The sequence below is a fragment of the Schistocerca serialis genome, chromosome 2 (genome assembly GCF_023864345.2).
Source record: "Schistocerca serialis cubense isolate TAMUIC-IGC-003099 chromosome 2, iqSchSeri2.2, whole genome shotgun sequence".
NCBI classification, from domain to species: domain Eukaryota; kingdom Metazoa; phylum Arthropoda; class Insecta; order Orthoptera; family Acrididae; genus Schistocerca; species Schistocerca serialis.
Genome location: NC_064639.1, coordinates 452,044,480 through 452,064,600, shown reverse-complemented (window position 1 = coordinate 452,064,600; position 20,121 = coordinate 452,044,480). Strand labels below are relative to the sequence as shown.

At 39.6% G+C, this 20,121-nt stretch overlaps 1 protein-coding gene across 7 annotated transcripts in view; it reads left to right on the top strand.

Moving 5' to 3' along the window:
• The window catches only part of LOC126457331 (zinc finger CCCH domain-containing protein 13-like), a 243,890-nt gene that overhangs the window by 91,752 nt on the left and 132,017 nt on the right, over window positions 1–20,121 (top strand). For all 7 annotated transcript variants that reach the window (XM_050093536.1, XM_050093537.1, XM_050093535.1 and 4 more), the window contains exons 6-7: window positions 6,139–6,574; window positions 11,644–11,814. In XM_050093536.1, coding sequence (XP_049949493.1) covers window positions 6,139–6,574; window positions 11,644–11,814 — 607 coding nt within the window. The remainder of the gene's footprint in view (window positions 1–6,138; window positions 6,575–11,643; window positions 11,815–20,121) is intronic.

Sequence of the window (20,121 nt, the reverse complement as noted above, 5' to 3'; positions counted from 1 at the left end):
AATAATGAAGGTATTTGTATCTAAGAACAAGTTGTCACTGGGTCTTGCACTGTGAACTTCAATCACCTTTGGGAATTTTACTATGGGAAGTACCATAAAACTGGACATCATCAACACAAGGTGTCCATGATCAGTACTGTTGTTGTTGTGGTCTTCAGTCCAGAGACTGTTTTGATGCAGCTCTCCATGCTGCTCTATCCTGTGCAAATTTCTTCATCTCCCAGTACCTACTGCAACCTACATCCTTCTGAATCTGCTTAGTGTATTCATCTCGTGGTCTCCCTCTATGATTTTTACCCTCCTCGCTGCCCTCCAGTACTAAATTGGTGATTCCTCGATGCCTCAAAACATGTCCTACCAACCAATCCCTTCTTCTAGTCAAGTTGTGCCACAAATTTCTCTTCTCCCCCATTCTATTCATTACCACCTAATTAGTTATGTGATCCACCCATTTAATCTGCAGCATTCTTGTGTAACTCCACATTCCGAAAGCTTCTATTCTCTTCTGGGTTGGTTGGTTTGTGGGGTTAAAGGGACCAGACTGCAACAGTCATCGGTCCCTATTCTCTTCTTGTCCAAACTATTTATTGTCCATGTTTCACTTCCATACATGGCTACACTCCATACAAATACTTTCAGAAACGACTCCCTGACACTAAAATCTATACTCGATGTTACCAATTTCTCTTCTTCAGAAGCGCTTTCCTTACCATTTCTAGTCTACATTTTATATGCTCTCTGCTTCGACCATTGCTGTTCTTTTGCTCCCCAATAGCAAAACTCATTTACTACTTTAAGTGTCTCATTTCCTAATCTAATTCCCTCAGCATCACCCGATTTCATTCAACTACATTCCGTTATCCTCATTTTGCTTTTGTTGGTATTCACCTTATATCCTCCTTTCAAGACACTGTCCATTCCGTTCAACTGCTCTTCCAGGTCCTTTGCTGTCTCTGACGGAATTACATTGTCATCAGCAAACCTCAGAGCTTTTATTTCTTCTCCATGGATTTTAATTCCTACTCCGAATTTTTCTTTTGTTTCCTTTACTGCTTGCTCAATATACAGATTTAATAACATCAAGGATAGGCTTCAACCCTGTCTCACTCCTTTCCCAACCACTGCTTCCTTTTTATGCCCCTTGACTCCTATAACTACCATCTGGTTTCTGTACAAATTGTGAATAGCCTTTCACTCCCTGTATTTTACCCCTGCCACCTTCAGAATTTGAAAGAGAGTATTCCAGTCAACATTGTCAAAAGCTTTCTCTGATTTTACAAATGCTAGAAACGTAAGTTTGCTTTTCTTTAATCTATCGTCTAAGATAAGTCAGTATTGCATCATGAGTTAAACATTTCTACGAAACCCAAACTGATCTTCCCCGAGTTCGGCCTCTACCGGTGTTTCCATTCATCTGTAAAGAATTCGTGTTAGTATTTTGCAGCCGCGATTTATTAAACTGATTGCTTGGTAATTTTTACATCTTTCAACACCTGCTTTCTTTGGAATTGGAATTATTATATTCTTCTTGAAGTCTGAGGGTATTTTGCCCGTCTCATACATCTTGCTCACCAGATGGTTGAGTTTTGTCAGGGCTGGCTCTCCCAAGGCTATCAGTAGTTCTAATGGAATGTTGTCTACTCCCGGGACCTTGCTTTGACTTAGGTCTTTCAGTGCTCTGTCAAACTCTTGATGCAGTATCATGTCTCTCATTTCATCTTCATCTTCATCTACATCCTCTTCCATTTCCACAATATTGTCCTCAAGTACAGTGCCCTTGTATAAACCCTCTATATACTCTTTCCACCCTCCTGCTTTACCTTCTTTCCTTAGTACTGGGTTTTCATCTGAGCTCTTGATATTCATACAAGTGTTTCTCTTTTCTCCAAAGGTCTCTTTAATTTTCCTATTGGCAGTATCTATCTTACCCCTAAGTGTTATATACCTCTACATCCTTTCATTTGTCCTGTAGGTATCGCAGGTTAGCCATTTTGCGCTTCCTGTCGATCTCATTTTAGAGAAATTTGTATTCCTTTTTGCCTGCTTCATTTACTGCATTTTTATATTTTCTCCTTTCATCAATTAAATTCAATATATCTTCTGATACCCAAGGATTTCTACTAGCCCTTGTCTTTTCACCTTCTTGATCCTCTGCTCCCTTCATTAGCTATGATTAAGTTAAGCACAGTGTAAATTCTACCAGGCGGCTTCCTCTTTCACTCGTTACCCCCATTCCATATTCAACTACTATGTTTCCTTCTCTTCCTTTTCCTACTGTTGAATTCCAGTCACCCATGACTATTAAATTTTTGTTTCCCTTCGCTATCTGAATAATTTATTTTATCTCATCATACATTTCATCAATCTCTACATCATCTGCGGAGCTAGTTGGCATATAAACTTCTACTACTGTGGTAGGTATGGGCTTCGCGTCTATCTTGGTCACAGTAATGTGTTCACCATGCTGTTTGTAGTAGCTTACCTGCACTCCTATTTTTTTTATTCATTATTAAACCTACTCCTGGATTACCCCTATTTGAATTTGTATTTATAACCCTGTATTCACATGACCAGAAGTCTTGTTCCTCCTGCCTCCGAACTTCACTAACTCCCACTATATCTAACTTTAACCTATCTATTTCCTTTTCTAAATTATCTAACCTACCTGCCTGATTAAGGGATCTTACATTCCATGCTCTGATCCGTAGAATGCCAGTTCTCCTTTCCTGATAACGACGTCGTCCTGAGTAGTCCCTGTCCGAATTTTTTACCGAAGAGGGTACCATCATCATTTAACCATACAGTAAAGCTGAATGCCCTTGGGAAAAATTACGGCTGTAGTTTCCCCTTGCTTTCAGCCGTTCGCAGTACCAGCACAGCAAGGCCGTTTTGGTTAGTGTTACAAGGCCAGATCAGTCAATCATCTAGACTGTTGCCCCTGCAACTACTGAAAAGGCTGCTGCCTCTCTTCAGGAACCATACTTCTGTCTGGCCTCTCAACAGATACCGGTCCGTTGTGCTTTGTGCTTTCACCTATGGTACAGCTATCTGTATCGCTGAGGCACACAAACCTCCCCACCAACGGCAAGGTGGGGGGGTGGGGGGCGGGTGTACTATCAGACAGAAAATCAAAATTAAAGTCACCTTAAAACATATGTCTCCGTTTAAGTCTGCATTACTTTATTAAGAACCTATTCAGCTGCTTAGTGAAAAATCAAACATATTTTCTAGGTTGTCTGTAAACTGTCAGTACTGCCATTAACTTGTCTATTCAGTTTCCATGTTGTGGCGCAGCATTTAGAGATATGTTTGCTTCAATGTTTGTATCCTGTATGGCCTTATACCTAATACTGATTTTAGCTTTCATCCATCTATATGTATCTGTTTATTCATCTCCAAGTAATGTTCAGATAAACATAAAATATCCCTTTTATTTTCCATTTTCAGTATTAGTAGTTCACCTTTTTTACTTTAAGGGTCTTGTGTGGTGATGAAAGACGACGGTATATGAGTGTTCTTTTAGATCCGCACATTTGTCCAAACTGCAGTATTTTGCAGAATGAGATTTTCACTCTGCAGTCGAGTGTGTGCTGATATGAAACTTCCTGGCAGAATAAAGCTGTGTGCCGTACCGAGACTCGAATTCGGTACCTTTGCCTTTCACAGGCAAGTGCTCTAACAGTATTTTCCTTTGCTGCTAGTTGTTCCAAATGAATCTATACACTGAGGTGACAAAAGTCGTGGGATACCTCCTAACACTATGTCAGATCTCCTTTTACATGGACTTAACAAGTCATTGGAAGCCCCCTGCAGAAATATTGAGCCATGCTGTCTCTATAGCCATCCGTAATTGCAAAAGTGTTGCTGGTGCAGGATTTTGTGCATGAACTGACCTCTCAATTATGTCCCATAAATGTTCGATGGGATTCACGTCAGGTGATATGAGTGGCCCAATCATTCATTCGAATTGTCTAGAATGTTTTTCAAATCATATGCAAATAATTGTGGCCCAGTGACTTGGCAAATTGTCATCCGTGAAAATTTCCTTGTTGTTTGGGAACATCTGTGAATGGCTGCAAACAGTTTCCAAATAGCCAAACATAACCACTTCCAGTCAGTGATCGATTCAGTTGGACCACAGGGAGCCAGTTCATTCCATGTAAATACAGCTCACACAATTATGGAGCCATCACTGGCTTGAACTGTGCCTTACTGGCAACTTGGGTCCATAGCTTTGTGGGGTCTACGCCCCTCTCGAGCCCTACCATCAGCTTTTATCAACTGAAATTGGACTCATCTGACCAGTTGTTTAGGCTGCAGCCAATATGGCCACAAGCCCAGAAGAGACACTGCAGGCTATTTCGTGCTGTTAGCAAATCCACTCGCTTTGGTCATCTGCTGCCATAGACCATTAATGCCAAATTGTGCTGCACTCTCCTAACGGGTGTGTTCATTGTACATCACATATTAATTTCTGCAGTTATTTCACACAGTGCTGCCATCCACAGGCCACAGTGCCATTTGGGATTTGGTTGCAGATGTGCTGGAGTTACTCGGAGCAAGTACAGCCCCAAATTCAGGGTTTTAACCGTCCGCTGCCCTGGTTACTGCAGAGGCCCGGCATCATTTTAGATTTAGTGCAGTACAGGAGAGATTGCACTCCTGCTTCTGTTTTTAATTCGATATTTCCAGACATTTTAAATGAGCACAGCAACTACGTACCTGTCTTTGTGGATAGGTCTAAGCAAGGGGACTCCGTTGGTTGCTCTGTTCTTTTTCCGGATCATGTCCTCAACACCCTCAAGAATTTACTATCTTTGATGCAGAATTATATGCGACTTTTCAGGCACTGGAGCAGACTAAATTTCTTGTCTGTTTAGATTATCTGAGCACCCTTTTCTCTCTCCAACATTTGTACCCAGCATATAAAGTCATCCAGAATATCCAGGATGCCTTCCACCAACTACAACAACTAGGGAAGGAGGTGTCTTTCTGATGGGTACTTTGGCACATGGGAATTGCGAGGAATGAAAGGACAGATTGAGGCATGTTGTGATTCTCAGGTACTTCAGTGTGCCATCCCCGTGCATGCTGTCACCTCGCTGTTGAGATACAAAGTCATGCGTCGCTGGGAAGCCGAGTGGCTTTATATGTGCAGATCGCTGTCCCATGACAAAGTCACTTTGTCCTTTAGAAGTATTTACCATAAAAAATGACCTAGCAAAATCTTGAGGAATCACTAGGATAGGATGGATACTGCTTTGATCAAATTAGATATTACTGTTAGCCTTGGAAGTTGCTGATTTGCACACTGTGTGATGCCATTGAGAGAGGAGAGGAGCATTAGTCACACCAATTGGTGAATGTGTCACACTCCCCCCCCTCCACCCTCCCCCCTTCACCCCCCTTTTCCTTCCCACCAGTCTCCATTTAAACCTGGTTTACTAATTATTAATATGTTTCATGGAACACTTGAATCAAGGCTTGTGCCACAGTATTCACAGTAGATTGATGAATGTTCCCATTGCTGTTCTTGGCATCGTTCTCAATTGTTCAGTTGAGGTTGTGGTCTGAACTGATGCTTGAATCCCCAACTATAATTAATTGATTGTGTATGAGGTTTCAGAATATTATTTGTTGATGTAGAGCGTATAGTGTGAAGTGGATGGACCATTTGTACAAAAAAGGGGATTTAGAAAAAAACTCTTAATATATCTCATGTATGGATTTCCAGAGATTCTGGGACAAATTAATGCTGATGACATACTTAGATTTGATTTGTCAGTATATCATTGTCCTAATTAGAAAAAAAGCAAATAAATCATTTATATTATGTCTGACATGCAATGTGGATATCTGGGATTGATAATTAGAGTCACTGCAATAGATAAGAAAGGTTTTAATGCTCTGAAGGATAGTGTGATTGATAGTATTGTTTGTATCTAATGAACTGATAATACAATTAAAATTTTTGTTTTTATTTTACTATTTATAAAAAGTATTTTCTAGTATTTATTTTCAAAATTATGGCGTCATTTACTTTTCTCTGAAGGTCACCTAGTCTGTAATACTGAAATAGTTTGTTTCCATCTTATTCATTTTTACTTTCTAAACAAATTGCATACATTTTCATTTCAGGTGTAAAGCATAACCTGTCACCTCGCCCAAATAGATCTTTGTCATCTGATCGAAAAGATAAACGTAACAGGAGCAGCTCTCCACGATCACAAGCAAGAGACAGGGAGAGAGACAGAGAGAAAGAACGTGAGAAAGAAAAAGAAAAGGAAAAAGAGAGAGAAAGAGAGAAAGAAAGAGAACGTGAAAGAGAAAAAGAAAAGGAAAGAGAAAAAGAGCGTGAACGTGAACGAGAACGAGAAAGGGAAAAGGAAAAGGAGCGTGAACGTGAAAAAGAGAAGGAAAGAGAGAGGGAAAGAGATCGAGGCAGAAGTCGATCTCCGAAAGCGAAAGGGAAAGAACATTTATCTCGCTCCCCAAGGAGGTCACCGAGACCTTCTAAAGATACCAGGAAGAAGGACTCTCCTGATTTAGGAAATTCAAAGGATAAAAATTACAGGTACTGTGTATTTGAGGCATTATGAATGAACGCATTTGGCTTTGAATCTCCTTTATAGACTTATTACAGATGATTTTATTAAAATTATGTTTGAATAAATTGATCTGTTTGATGTCCATTTTGTTTTTTTACTAAGACAACCGTAAATGATTTATGGTTATTTCCTGTTGAATTTTGAGGAAGGCTCCAGCAAGTCATGAAGTAAATCCTTAATTGATTGCAACACAGCCATTAACTAAGATGTAGGGTAGTACTAAAATTGAATACTACACTCTTTATCTGACAAAAAGGTGTTTCATATTATGTCAACATTTTGTTATGTTATTTTGTGATGTTATACACTGTGTGCCCAGAAATGATGTCAGGTATTTTCTACTTGGCAGAAACATAACACCTTCCTTAGAAAAAACTTCTGGTGATGATGACCTCTATTTGTGAACTAACTTTAATTTGTGGTAATTTTGTCCCAGCAGACTTGTCAGTTTGATTGGAAAGTTTTAGGAAATGAGCTCATTGTAGTTAATTATTTGTGACTGGTTCACATTGGACAGGCAGAGGGCAAATGTGGAGACTGGCAGTCTGATTTCTCCCGTTTGCCCAAGAGTAGTCACGTGACTGCCCCATCAGCAGAATTCTGTTCAGACACACAGGAGGGAGGGGTTCATTAGTTACCAGGAGCACCAGTGCTAGGTGACTAATAGTGTCCCTTAGGAAAATACTGTCTATGGTAAGAAAGAAACCATTGTGCACTCTGTATGTTTGCTGGAAGACCTTATTTGAGATGTGGAGGAGGTTTTGCCTGTAGATATCATGCGATCAGGTCATTGCTCAAGTCAGGACCAATGATGCCTTTCACTTGAGTTTTGAGAACATCTTTAATTCCTGCACGTGGCTAGAGAAAGTGATGAAGATATTTGTCCTTGGTTGCAGGCTGAAAGGTGAGATTTCAAGCTTCTCCGAAGAACGTTGAGAATCCCATGTCCAAAGAGCAAAATGGGTTTGTCAGTAATTTACAGAGACTGAGATTCTTATAGCTAATTCCCAAAGCATTTGTAACTGTGTTCAAGAATTCACCATTCACCAGAAAAATCGTTGTGGCCTTATTATGCTTAGAACTGTGAACTGGATGAAATCAAAATTAGGAAGCTCCAACATATTTTATGAAAAGATAGGTTATATTTTCTGGGGAGGGGGGAGGAGGTGTATGTTCATTATAATAAAAATAGTATTATGTCTAGTGAGGTAAGAATTCAGTCAACCTGCAAACTAATCTGGATGCATATATAACTGGCTGAGATGAATTCAAATTAGGTACCGGATGCTTTTTATGGTCATCTGATGCTGCTACAACAATTATAAATTATTCAAAGAAAGTCTAAGCTGTATTCTGCAAAAGTACCCCAACTAGTGGCAGGAGGAGAGCTTATAAATTATTCAAAGAAAGTCTAAGCTGTATTCTGCAAAAGTACCCCAACTAGTGGCAGGAGGAGAGCTTAGCATGCCAAGTGTAGACTAGGACGCCTGCATACATTGCCGTTGGTGGAGAGGACAGGCAGTCCTAAAGCAGTTCTGAAAACTTTCTCCAGAAACTATCTTCATCAGCTAGTTCAGCAGTCCAAACATAACAGAATTTTTTTTTATATATCTTATGGCTACAGATAGACCCAACCTTATTGACAGAGTCAGTAAAGAGGCAGGGATTACTGACCACAATTTTATTATTGTAATAATGATGGTTAGTTGAATCATTAAGTTCATCAAGAAGGCTAGGACTTTTTCTTTGCATAGCAAACCAGATAACCAGTAGCTAGGAACTTGCCTTACATTGAATGGACATCATTCAATATGAATGCAGTGGACAGAGATGAATTGTGTGCATGAATTTGAAATAATCAATTTTTCACACTGGGAAGGATGTGTTATATAATTAGTTTAAGGGTGGGAAAGACCCACCATGATTTTATAACATCATTCAGAAAATAAGAAGAAAACAGATCATTGCATTCTCAGTTCAAGAAAGTGTATAGAAATGCTGACGGACACATGTTTGTAGAAGTAATTGTTTATAAGGGGTGCTACACATGACACATGTTACAAGTTTCACATCATACAATAGTGAAAGAACTTTCTGAGAATCGTAGAAAACTCAGGTCATACACAAAATTGCTAAACGAATCGAAAGCTTCTATTCTGTCACTCTAATGACAGCAAAAGAACAGAAAAAGCCTTAAAGCTCACAGTTAAAAAATTCTTCACACTGCAGTGTTGTAAAGCCTCCACATGACATCATCAAATAGATGACATAGAAATGAGTATTTCTGGCACTGAAAAGCCAGTGAACCAGTTGAAAACAAATAAAGTGCCAGCTTCTGATGGAATTTCCAGTTCAATGTTATGGAGAGTAATATTGTCCCCTTACTTAGTTTGCATATGTCATTAAACTCTCACACATCCAACAGTCCTAAGTGACAGGGGATGCACAATTTCCTCCAGTTATATAGTAAGGGAAAAAGAACAGGTGCACCCAGTTGTAGACCAATTTCCTTAATGGCAGTGTGCTGCAGGATCCCTGAACATATTCTTGGCTTGAATATAGTGAATTTCCTAGAGAAAAAGAAGCTTGAACTCTGGATGACAGGTAACAGGCTGCTTACACATGTTTAGATATCCTGTTTGATACAATGCTATAGTTAACATCAGGATTGTACAAGACAAATGTGAAAGAACTGTTGCTGTGTGTGTACATAAATTATCTGTTGGACAGAATGGGCAGTAATCTGAGACTGTTTGCTGTGTACAGTAAAAGTGTTATCATTAAGTGATTTGAACAGAATTTTTATTTGTTGCAATGTATGGGAGTCTATGGTTTTTAGTATGGGTTGGTGGAAGAAACATAGCAATAATGTTCAAATACGGTATTAATGGTAGTCTGCTTGATTCACCCATTTTGAAATTTATGGATCTTTGTACATTGATAGGATAATTGATAAATGCCTGTGTAGTGCAGAAATATAAATCTTCCACAGTACCATGTAGAAATGATAGAAGATCCCTGTAGTCAAGTCCATTCTCTTTCCATCTCCTTTTCTTGTCTCATTCTTTAACTGGCTGGGTAGTACACAGCTGAAGCATCAGTATAAACTGCATCTGCATCATCCTGAAGTTCTAAGAGTTGATCAGTATACTGGAAAACCCAAAAATGTGCATCAGCTTGTTAATGTATTTCATGAAACGTCGTCATAAATGTGGTAAGTTTTGCGGCACCAAGCACAAAGTGATGTTCACTAGTTCTTGAGAGTGCAGGAGAATAATTTGGCTGGTCTGACCTAGTTTGGTTGCCTCTGGGAGTCCTACATTATAATTTGCCTGTTTTAAGATTGAACATATAACGGAATATGCCTTTAAATGGATTGTTGGTTTTCTGTATAGTCTCTGTTAATAAAGCAAAATTCATCCAACAGTTTTAAGCATGTCACAAATGAAAGGGATACATTGCATTAATTTTAAAGATATATGCATAAACGTTATGATCAAATTGAGGATTATTTTATTGGAAGTATTTTAATATGCACTGTGTGACAAAAGTAATTAAAACACAAAGAATATGTTGCCAGATGTCAATATATAAGGGTCAGTTAAATGAAAATGAGGCAGATGGAAAAAAGAAAGTAAACAGTTTATTATTTAGAAAGTAATCACCATAACTGTTAATACAATTATCTGACTGTGATACAAGACAGTCAAGGCCTTCATGGAAAAATGTTTGTGGTTGCCTACAGAAACATGATTGTACTCATGCATACACTTCTTCATCCAAAGCAAATCAAGTCACGAATATTTCTCTACAGGGCTCCAAAAATATGGAAATCGCATGGGAAGAGATCAGGACTGTATGGAGGATGTATAAGGGCTTCCCAGCAAAACTTCTGCAGTGTACTTGAAACAACCTTTGCAACATGTAAACCACACAAGGAGGACCTCTGTGTTGTGCACTAAGCACATCGTAACTCCGTCACATCTGTGCCTGCAGTTTGAGAACAAACAATGGACTCCCTGCAAAATTTTGTGTCGTGCCCCACCTTTGGTCGGAGCAGTAGCTAGACTAAAGAATTAGTGTCCCATGCTTAGGCTGCCATTGACAGTACAACACAAATGTCTGTGGTGCCATGACAGTGAAACATGGACTGATATTGAATGGAGTCACCTTGTGTTCAGTGATATATTGCACTTTTGCACTATCTTGGATGACCGTAATCTGTGAATATGGTGATGACCAGACAAGAGGTCCCTTTCTTCTTTGGAGAGGCACAGTGATGTTACTCCAGGTGTTATTGTGTGGGATGCTATCACAGCTCGTAGTGATTGACGGAACTTTGAGGACACAAAAATATGTCACAAATGCCCTGAGTCCTCTTGTGTTAACACAATAAGACAGTATTTTTCATTAGGACGGTGTTCATACACACAGGGAATGTATCTCTGTGAACTTTCTGCATGATATTAGGGTACTCCTGTTTCCATTAATATCCACAGATCCATCCCTGATAGAACATATGGGGACCAGCTCATATGTCATCTCTGTCCCAGTGCCAGTATCCAGGATTTGAAGGACTAAGACACATAAGAAATTGACGGAACATTCTTGACAGGAGAAAACTTTATGCCAGGCTGCCAGACATGTGTCTTTCCTGTACAGTGGTCTTCCAGTTTTTAGACACAACTCACAAAGTGAAATGTTAATCCCTGCATCACAGCCTCAATGTTACTAGTAAAACGAGATACCTGATTTTTAGAGGAATATTTGCTGCAGTGAATATTCATTATAGCTTAAAACTATTTGCTATCCTGGGATTCACACCTAGACACACATCATTTGCAGATGAAAGTTTTGAAATCTTGATCAGGAAGTAATGGCAGGTTTAAACTTATTGCTGTCTTTCCCACAGTTTTGTGTTAAGTGTGTAACACCCCGAAGTCTTTGCCAATAATGAGGCATTTTATTTCAGTGGATTTCCTGCATACACACATTTTAAATTTTAAATGATGAACATCTTTTGTTTTTGTTGCAGAACTTCTCCAGGTAAACCTCGGAGTCTCAGTAATAGTGGCAGAGCACGGGATAGCAGTTTAGATAATAAACGACTTTCAGGGAAAAGCTCACCAAATATTGTTAGGGATGTAGAAAGAACAGATGCAAGCAGGGAAGGACGTGACAGCTGGGGCAAGCCATCAGATTCAAGGTAGTATATACTTGTCATAATCACTTTATTACAGCCAGCATTGTAAACATTTCAGTCAGAAGACAGGGTTCACTTGCGGTATTGAGGTATTTTGTGTAACAATTTAATGCAGTATAAGTTCTAAGGTAAAACTCCATTCTCCAGTTGGTGAAAGTTTGACCTGTTGACCATCAGTATTACCTTGAAGTCAATTCCTTCAGTGATGATAAGGGGGTGATTTTGCCGATTTCATGTCCCGCAGTGGTTTATGGATGATAATATATTAAACTACACTCGATCTATTGAATTAGAGTCATGTACATAATGGTGTATAGCTTCTCCTTTCAGCCTGATGATTGTGGCATCATGTTATTGCATGGACTCCAAAATACATTGAAAGTGTTTAGGAGTCTTTCTGATCCCTGACTGCCCAACCCTCCCCCACAACTAGCAGAAATAAGTTGGACCTGTGTCAAGCCATGCGCTCCATCTTTGAGTTTCTATTTTATGCACTTAATTGGAATGAGGTCATGTAATCTGCAGAACATACAAGTACTCTTGTCACCACAGAGTGTTCTTCAGAACTTCAGACAAAATTTGGGTTTGATGGGTTGGGGCAGTGTCTACAGGCGGCTATATTAGAATAAGTGGATGTGGGGATACTTAGGTTCTTACATTTTCTTCAGTGAGAGTTGTTGACACATGCGTAAGAGGCTCCATTTCATCCATTGTAAACATTTCCGCCTCAAGAATACCTTCACACCAACCTGAATGGTACCCTGTTGGCAAGTCAACATGACTTCATGTTGTTGTTATCATACTTGTACCCTGCCACCTCTATATACCAAACGTTTTCCGTACTTTGGTATCCTATCACAGTGTTCCTGCCCTTGTCCTAATCTCTGTTCACTGTGATGTGCAGTGAGTACATGATATGTGAGGTAGCAGCTTTTGTATCCTGTAACAATGTAGTTCTGGATGGTGTGGCTGCTCATGAATTGATAAGTGATTTGCTGCACTGTAACCAACCCTGCCATCATGTTATGCACGACAGTTGACAGTTCCTTTCACCAAGTCTGAGCTTATTTTAGTTTCACTACCTGTGATTTTAATAAAGCCAAATGATACTCTTAAGGAGTAATAGGAGACCCTTCACTAGTCCATTATTAGACATGTGTATCAGCTTCTTCATTGTCTCTAATTTCTGTGTGATCAGGGACCCAGAGCAGGTTTACCCTGTTCCTTTCCCCTAGTCTCCCAAGAGCTTCATGACATTCTGCAGTGATCTTTGATCTCTTTGCAGAGGCTGATCGAATTTCAGAGCTGTGTGGCTGAATAAATATAGATGCTACCTTTTAGCACTTGTGCAAATTCTCCTCCGTGCCAACACTCTGATAGGGGATATTTCCACTTGCAATACTGTGACCAGCTTCCCTAGAGAGACTGTGCTCTCTGCTCTAGGCTGTGCCCTGTATACTCTGGCTCCAGTGCCTTCATCTGTTTTTGACCCATTAGTAAACGAGACTGTGTCTTCTGAACAGGGCCACGGTTCATTCTTCCATGCCCCCTTCTTCCAGCTGTTACATTGACAGGTTTACTGAAGCAGCCAGGATTTCCCCTGAACATTCCTATATTTACTATGCTCACTCTACAAGTGTAAGATTCTGGATATCTTGAAGGAACCCAGTTACTTCCAGTTTTTAACCAGTATGCCCCTGCCGTTGCCTCCATTGCGACCCAAAGGTGTAATGGATGCATGTCCAGCATGGTCTCCATCCCAGCTGTGGGTGTGCTGCTAATTCCACATGTTATGACAAAGCAGGCTTGCCAAGCTCCTTAGCAGCCATCTTTTGTTCCATTCTGTCATCCTGTAGCCCCATAAATTATCATAGGTCTTATTGCAGTGGTGTGTATCCAGCATATAATCATGGGGTTTGGACTCCATTTTTTACCACAGGACCTTCTAGTGCTCATAAGAGTATCTTTTGCCTTGGAACATATATTCTTTGTATGAGAGGTCAATGATAATTTCACATCTAGGATTATCCCTAAATACTTCACTACATCCACTACTGGCAGAGTTTCATTGAGGAGCTTGAGATTCCAGCCAATATGCAGATTTGCTTCTTGTAAATTGCATGTCGTTTTCTTGGAACTGACACTTTTCTACACCAGTTTTCCACAATGCCTAGTGCAGATTGTGCTATTGTTATAACAGTACTAGCAGAGTTGTGAAGTATTAGTCAATAACAGTACTATCAGATTTGTGAAGTATTATATGATTAAATTGTCTGCATTTCCTTGACAAAAATAGCATCTATACTCTGTTCATCATAAGAATAAATCTGATGCAGACAGACACAAACCCAATGGTTGGTCTGAAGCTGTAGCACACGTACACTGGTGGTGGTACCCTCTTGGAAATAGGTCCTACTTAAGTATTAGATATATTATTACTAAGTTATGTTAAATGAAGCTTTATGATATTCAAATGTATTGATGGCTATCAAATGTTTTTCTTAATCATGCTTTAGCTGTGTAGTTTTTATTTAAAAAATCATGTACAGTCACAGTCTCTGCACTGTTGTGCTCTGATTGTCGTGCTGTTAATGCGCAGTATGAAAATGGCTGAGGCTGTTTCCTGTTCCGTAGTGAAACACATGTGGGGAACACAGTTAAAAAGTGCTGAGAAATAGATTGTTCTTTATGTTTTTCATAAATTTACAGAGATTGTCAGAAATGAGGGATTGTATTAGATATTGACACACACATTCACACTGGTCATGTAGCAGAGTCGGTAGCATACTTGATTGATAATTAATTGCAGTTCATGTTTTGCTGGTTCAAATCTCGCATGGATCATCATTTTTTTCTCATTGAATTTGAAATATCTACATCTTGTAATTGTAAAATTCATCAATTTTTTATGAATTATGTACGTCTTCTTGTTTCTAATTACATATTGCACATGAAATTCGTGTTATTTCAAATGTAAATTCTTTATTATCAATATTTTATGAAAGACTGGTAATACAAGTTGCTTAAATTAAGAAAACATAACAATTTAATTTTTAAGGAAAAAATAAAAACCAAATACTCTTTATTTGCACTACGTCTATCGTTTTATACCACAGATGGTGATAAGTGTCGTAGAAACATGAAAAACAATCGTTTTATACCGTAGATGTTGATAAGTGTCGTAGAAACATGAAAAACAATCATTTTCACGGCATCGAGCACACCATACAAATGCTGCATTTTTACATTTGCCAGTGTACCATTACAATATGAACCCGACAGAACTGATCTGGAGCGAAGTTACAGGATTTGGCCTGAGAAGTAACAAGACTGTTAAGCTGCCAGACATACTGGAACTAATGCATGCAGTTTTTTCACATGTCACTGCCGAATGCTGGTGGGGTACAGAATGGTTCATCATGGGAGGAGAGGAGAAAATGCAGTGCGTGGTTGGCTTCATGGATTCTGTTATTGATAGGCTCGTTATCAATGTAGCAGATGATACTTCCAGAAGTGATGTGTATTTCTCGGGTTTGGAGAAGGAAGGAGCGAAGAGATTACCTGATGACTGACTGTAATTAAGACCTTCAGTGGCTTCAGTATTCAATAGTATGGTGAATCCCTGCAGTATGCTTTTGCATCACACACAGCTTGCTCAGAAAAATTACCCTGTGTTTAAGTTAGAAACTTTCATCGCTCTTGTTTGTAATTAGAATACTGTGTCAGGTGAGTACGAGAGCATTTTATCCTTTCTGTTTAGTCACCTAAAAAGCGCATGGTAGTGCTGGAGTTTTGCCAAATATTATTTCATTCTCTTTAAAAATTAAATGACATTTGAAGCTGTATCGTTTCTTTGCTTACCTCTTTTTACATCTGAACTGCAACTGGTCACATCATTGTAGGTTAGTTGGACTGCTGGCTGACCAGTGCTGTCAAATTTTAATGCGCTGGTAAAGCTGTTGTTCCATATTATTACTCAGTGTATGTGCGTGTAATTCAGCATAGAACGTATCCTTATGATTATACTTGACTGTACTGGTCACAGCGTGGCTTCCGCTCCACGTGAAATGTAATCCAATGAGATTCAAGCAAACACGGAAGAATGCATGGCATAATGTTTAAATCAGATTTATTCCTGTGATGAACAGAGTATAGTATTTAACTCTTCAATGAGTTAATTCACCACTAGGTTCCACAGGGGTGGGGACATGACCTCCCCCCTTGCAGACACATTCTGACAATGTTGATCATCATGTTCTCATCAGTCATTTGTGGCTTCAACCATTCTTCTCCTTAGCATGGTCTTAATCCACCTGTATATGATTGTCTTAGTGCCATGCTCTTCTGCTGCTGTAACCATGGATTCAAAGGTCATTATGCTAAAAGCCAACCTCAGTGTCCCGGAAGATGCAGAGAGCTATTTTCTGAAAGTGTAGTACTTTTTCCACTTTCCCAACAAGTTGGTGAAATGTTGTTTCATATGACTTACCTGGTTGATATCCATATTGGTTTACGTGTAGAGGAACCTTGGTTAACTTCTTTTCCCCAAGGTGCACATTAACCAGTTTTTCTAATGTGTTTAGAAGGAAGGAGGAGACTGATTGGTCTCATATCCTTGGTGTGTTATCATCAGTTCTCCCTGCGTTTGGCATGAAAACAACCCTCACTATCATCCAAGCATTAGAAATGATCCTTGCTGCTAGGTTGACCTTACACAGGAATGTAATTAAATCCTTTCTGCCTGTTGCTGTAGAGCTTGAAAGATACCATCTGGGCCTAGTGAGATGAACTGTTGAAATGGTCCGATTGTCCACTGGATTTTTTTGAGGTCAATAAATTCTCTGACAGATCCTCAAGTTCTCTCTTTGATAACCTGTAAACCAGTGTCTGTGTGGTGCAGTAGTTAGCACACTGGATTCGCATTCGGGAGGACGGTCGTTCAAATCTGAGTCCAGCCATCGTGATCTAGGTTTTCCACAATTTCCTGAAATTGCGTCAGGCAAATACCAGAAAGGTTCCTTTGAAAGGGCTTGGCCAATTTCCTTCCCCGTCCTTCCATTATCCAAGCTTGTACTCAATCTCTAATGACCTCATTGTTGACAGGATGTTAAATTCTACTCTCCTCCTCCTTCTCCTCCTCTTCCTCTCAGGGACTGATCCGTGACCTATGTTGTATGCCAGAGAGCATCACTGACTGATTCTTGAGGATCACATCCATTATCTCACTCGCTGGCCTTGTAAACCTACCGTTCTCCCCTCTGGAGAACCTCCTGGATTAGTTGCCACCATCCTCCTCTCTGGAGAACCTCCTGGATTAGTTGCCACCATCCTCCTCTCTGGAGAACCTCCTGGATTAGTTGGTATTCTAGGGAATATTTTATAAAGTGTAGCACAAGTATCTGCACCTTACACTTCCTCACAGAATACCTTCCAGGAAGATAGTTTCATTTGCGTGATCACAACGTTATACTTGACCAGGTCCCTTGATATTCTGCCCATTGTCTCTTCTTCCTTGCAAAGTTGAACAGTATTCGTACCTGCTTCCTTTGCCCTTTCATATCGTTGATCCATCAAGGTACGTTTGTGTTTATGCACTGCTAGGTGATTGGGCAGTTTTATGAATATGAGGCCTTAATGTCAGATGTCACTGCGTCTGCTATTTTCTCAAAATCTACTGGATTTCTTATCGAAGTTCTTATGTCAAATAAGTGTGAATTTAGGCTTTCTCTACATGAGTCTCTGTCTGTTTTGCCAGGATTCCTATAGGTCAGGGTCTGCTTAACATCATTCCAACCTTAAACTTAATGTACGTGCCTCAGTGCCTGTTTCACCATACGTGCCAATTGGATTTTTCCACCAAACACCAGATTCTCAGAACTCTGAGGTGGGAGCAGGTGTTACAACATGTCCTTGGTTCTGGCCATATACCTGGCCTTAATTTATGTTAATTTCTACGATCTTAGTGTTTCTTCTCAGTAACTATTCATTTCTTCACTCCCTTGTAGTTTTCCACTTCTTTCATTTTCTGACCTGTCTATTTTTTCCTGCCCTCCACCCCTATCACATACAATGCACTTAGCTTTCTGCTCTTATTAACTCTTGTATAGTGTTTTTGTAGTAATCTCTGTCTTGCTTTTACCCAGTCTTCCACCACTAGGCTCTCAGCTTTTCAAATCTCATCCAGTACAGTCTTCAACAATTAGTCTTTCCTCATCCCATCCAGTAAGTCTTCCTTGACCTGGGGATCTGGGTAACTTTTCTGAACTCTTCAGATTTCCTAAGTCTCACCAGTCCTTTTCCTTCATCCCTCTTCCTTTCTCTTTAACCCTTCTGCCAGAAGAAAGAGCCACTGGCCCCAAAAGCTTGCACATTTACTTATCCTCCATATACTTTTTCCTCTGCTGTCACATGGTGAGATTTTTTTATCTATCTAATTACATTATATACTGATGAGTCCACATTATGTCCACTGCCCTCCGCAAGATTTAATGTTGCCTGGTGGCACTGTGGTGATGTGATGCTGTAAGGAACATATATAAGTGGGCATAGGTGAATGGGGAATCATTCTAGTGATGATATGGGCTGCAAATTGGGAAATCACCTGACATGAGAGACTTTGTCAAAGGACAGATTATTAAGGCCTGGCACCTTGAAATGCAGTGTTTAAAAACAAGGAAAAGGCTGTAGACATGGATTTAGAGGTTGACGGAACAAGGCTGGAAGAAGTAGAATCTGCTAGATTCTTAGGGATTCTTGTGGATAGTGAACTGAAATGGAAAAAACATATTAATAATGTCTGTAAGAAACTGAGCTCTGTCATATTCTTAATGATGCAGCTATCACAGTATTCAGACAAGAACCTTCTGTGTACAGTGTATCATGGACTTTTCGAACCATACTTACAGTATGGAGTGACGGTGTGGGGAAACTCAAACAAACAAGAGACAAAACGAGTGTTCACATTACAAAAAAAAGCAATTAGGACCATTTTAAGAAGAAAGACCTCTGAAACATGCAGAAACTGTTTCAAGAATTTAGGTATCTTAACTTTTTCATCATTATATATATACAAAACAATAATGTACATCACAAAAGGTAGTGAGGACTGGATTACAAATGCTAGTGTACACACCCATAATACAAGAAAGAAGAATGAAGTACGGAGCATACCCCACCGACTGGCAATGCTAGAAAAAGGACCCCAGTACTCTGGTATCAGACTACTAAGAAGTCTGCCCAAAACCCTGCAAGATAGTGTACTTCACAGTGAATTTACAAAGAAACTTAAAGACTATCTCATTGAAAAAGAGTTTTACAGTGTTGCAGAATACTTATGCCATTAAATTTGTATATATTGTTACTCATTATCAGTGATGTAAAAATGTAAGCTAAAGGTGTAGAAAAATAATTGATAAAGAATTTTAATACTTTGACATGTCCTATATTACACGTACATTTACTGTACACGATGTAATCTTACAGGATCAAATAAAATTCAATTCAATTCAATTCAATTCAAATGAGCATTTCAGAAATGGCAAATTTCCTTGGCTGTTCACCTGCTACTGATGAGAGCATCTGTGGAAAGCAGTTGAAGAACAAGCAAGCCATGAGTAAGTGGCAAAGTCTTGGAAGTCCACACCTCAGCACAGAGTGTGGAGTTCAGAGGCTTTCCCTCCATATAAAGCAGGGTAGGTGATGATCTGCAGTGGATTTGGCAACAGAGTACAATTCTGATGCAGGCTCAAGTGTTTCAGAACATACTGTTTGGCGTGCATTGTTGAACATGGGACTCTGCAGCAGTAACTACATTGTGTTCCCATGTTGACCCAACAGCATTGTTGATTATGACTGCAGTAGGAAATGGGATTATTTAGTCTGAACCATGGAGCAATGATATCATGTCACCTGGCCGGATGAATCACATTTCTTGTTACAGTAGCTCGATGGTCATGTTCAGATGGCCATCATCAAGGCTAGTGGCTGCTGAAAACATATGTTGCACCAGGGACACAGGCCAGTTGGAGACATTATTATGCTATGAGGGACATCCACATGGGCTTCTGTGGGGCCTGAACAGTAACTGAAAGCACTATGACAGCTGTGGAGTATGTGAACATCATTGCTGTCACTCGTTATCTGTTCATGCTTGATGTCTTCTCCCAAGTGGATGGCATCTTTCAGCAGGTTGACATTACAGGGCTAAATCATTTTGCAGTAGTTTAAGGAAGATGACAGTGAACTCTTGTTTATACACTCCTGGAAATTGAAATAAGAACACCGTGAATTCATTGTCCCAGGAAGGGGAAA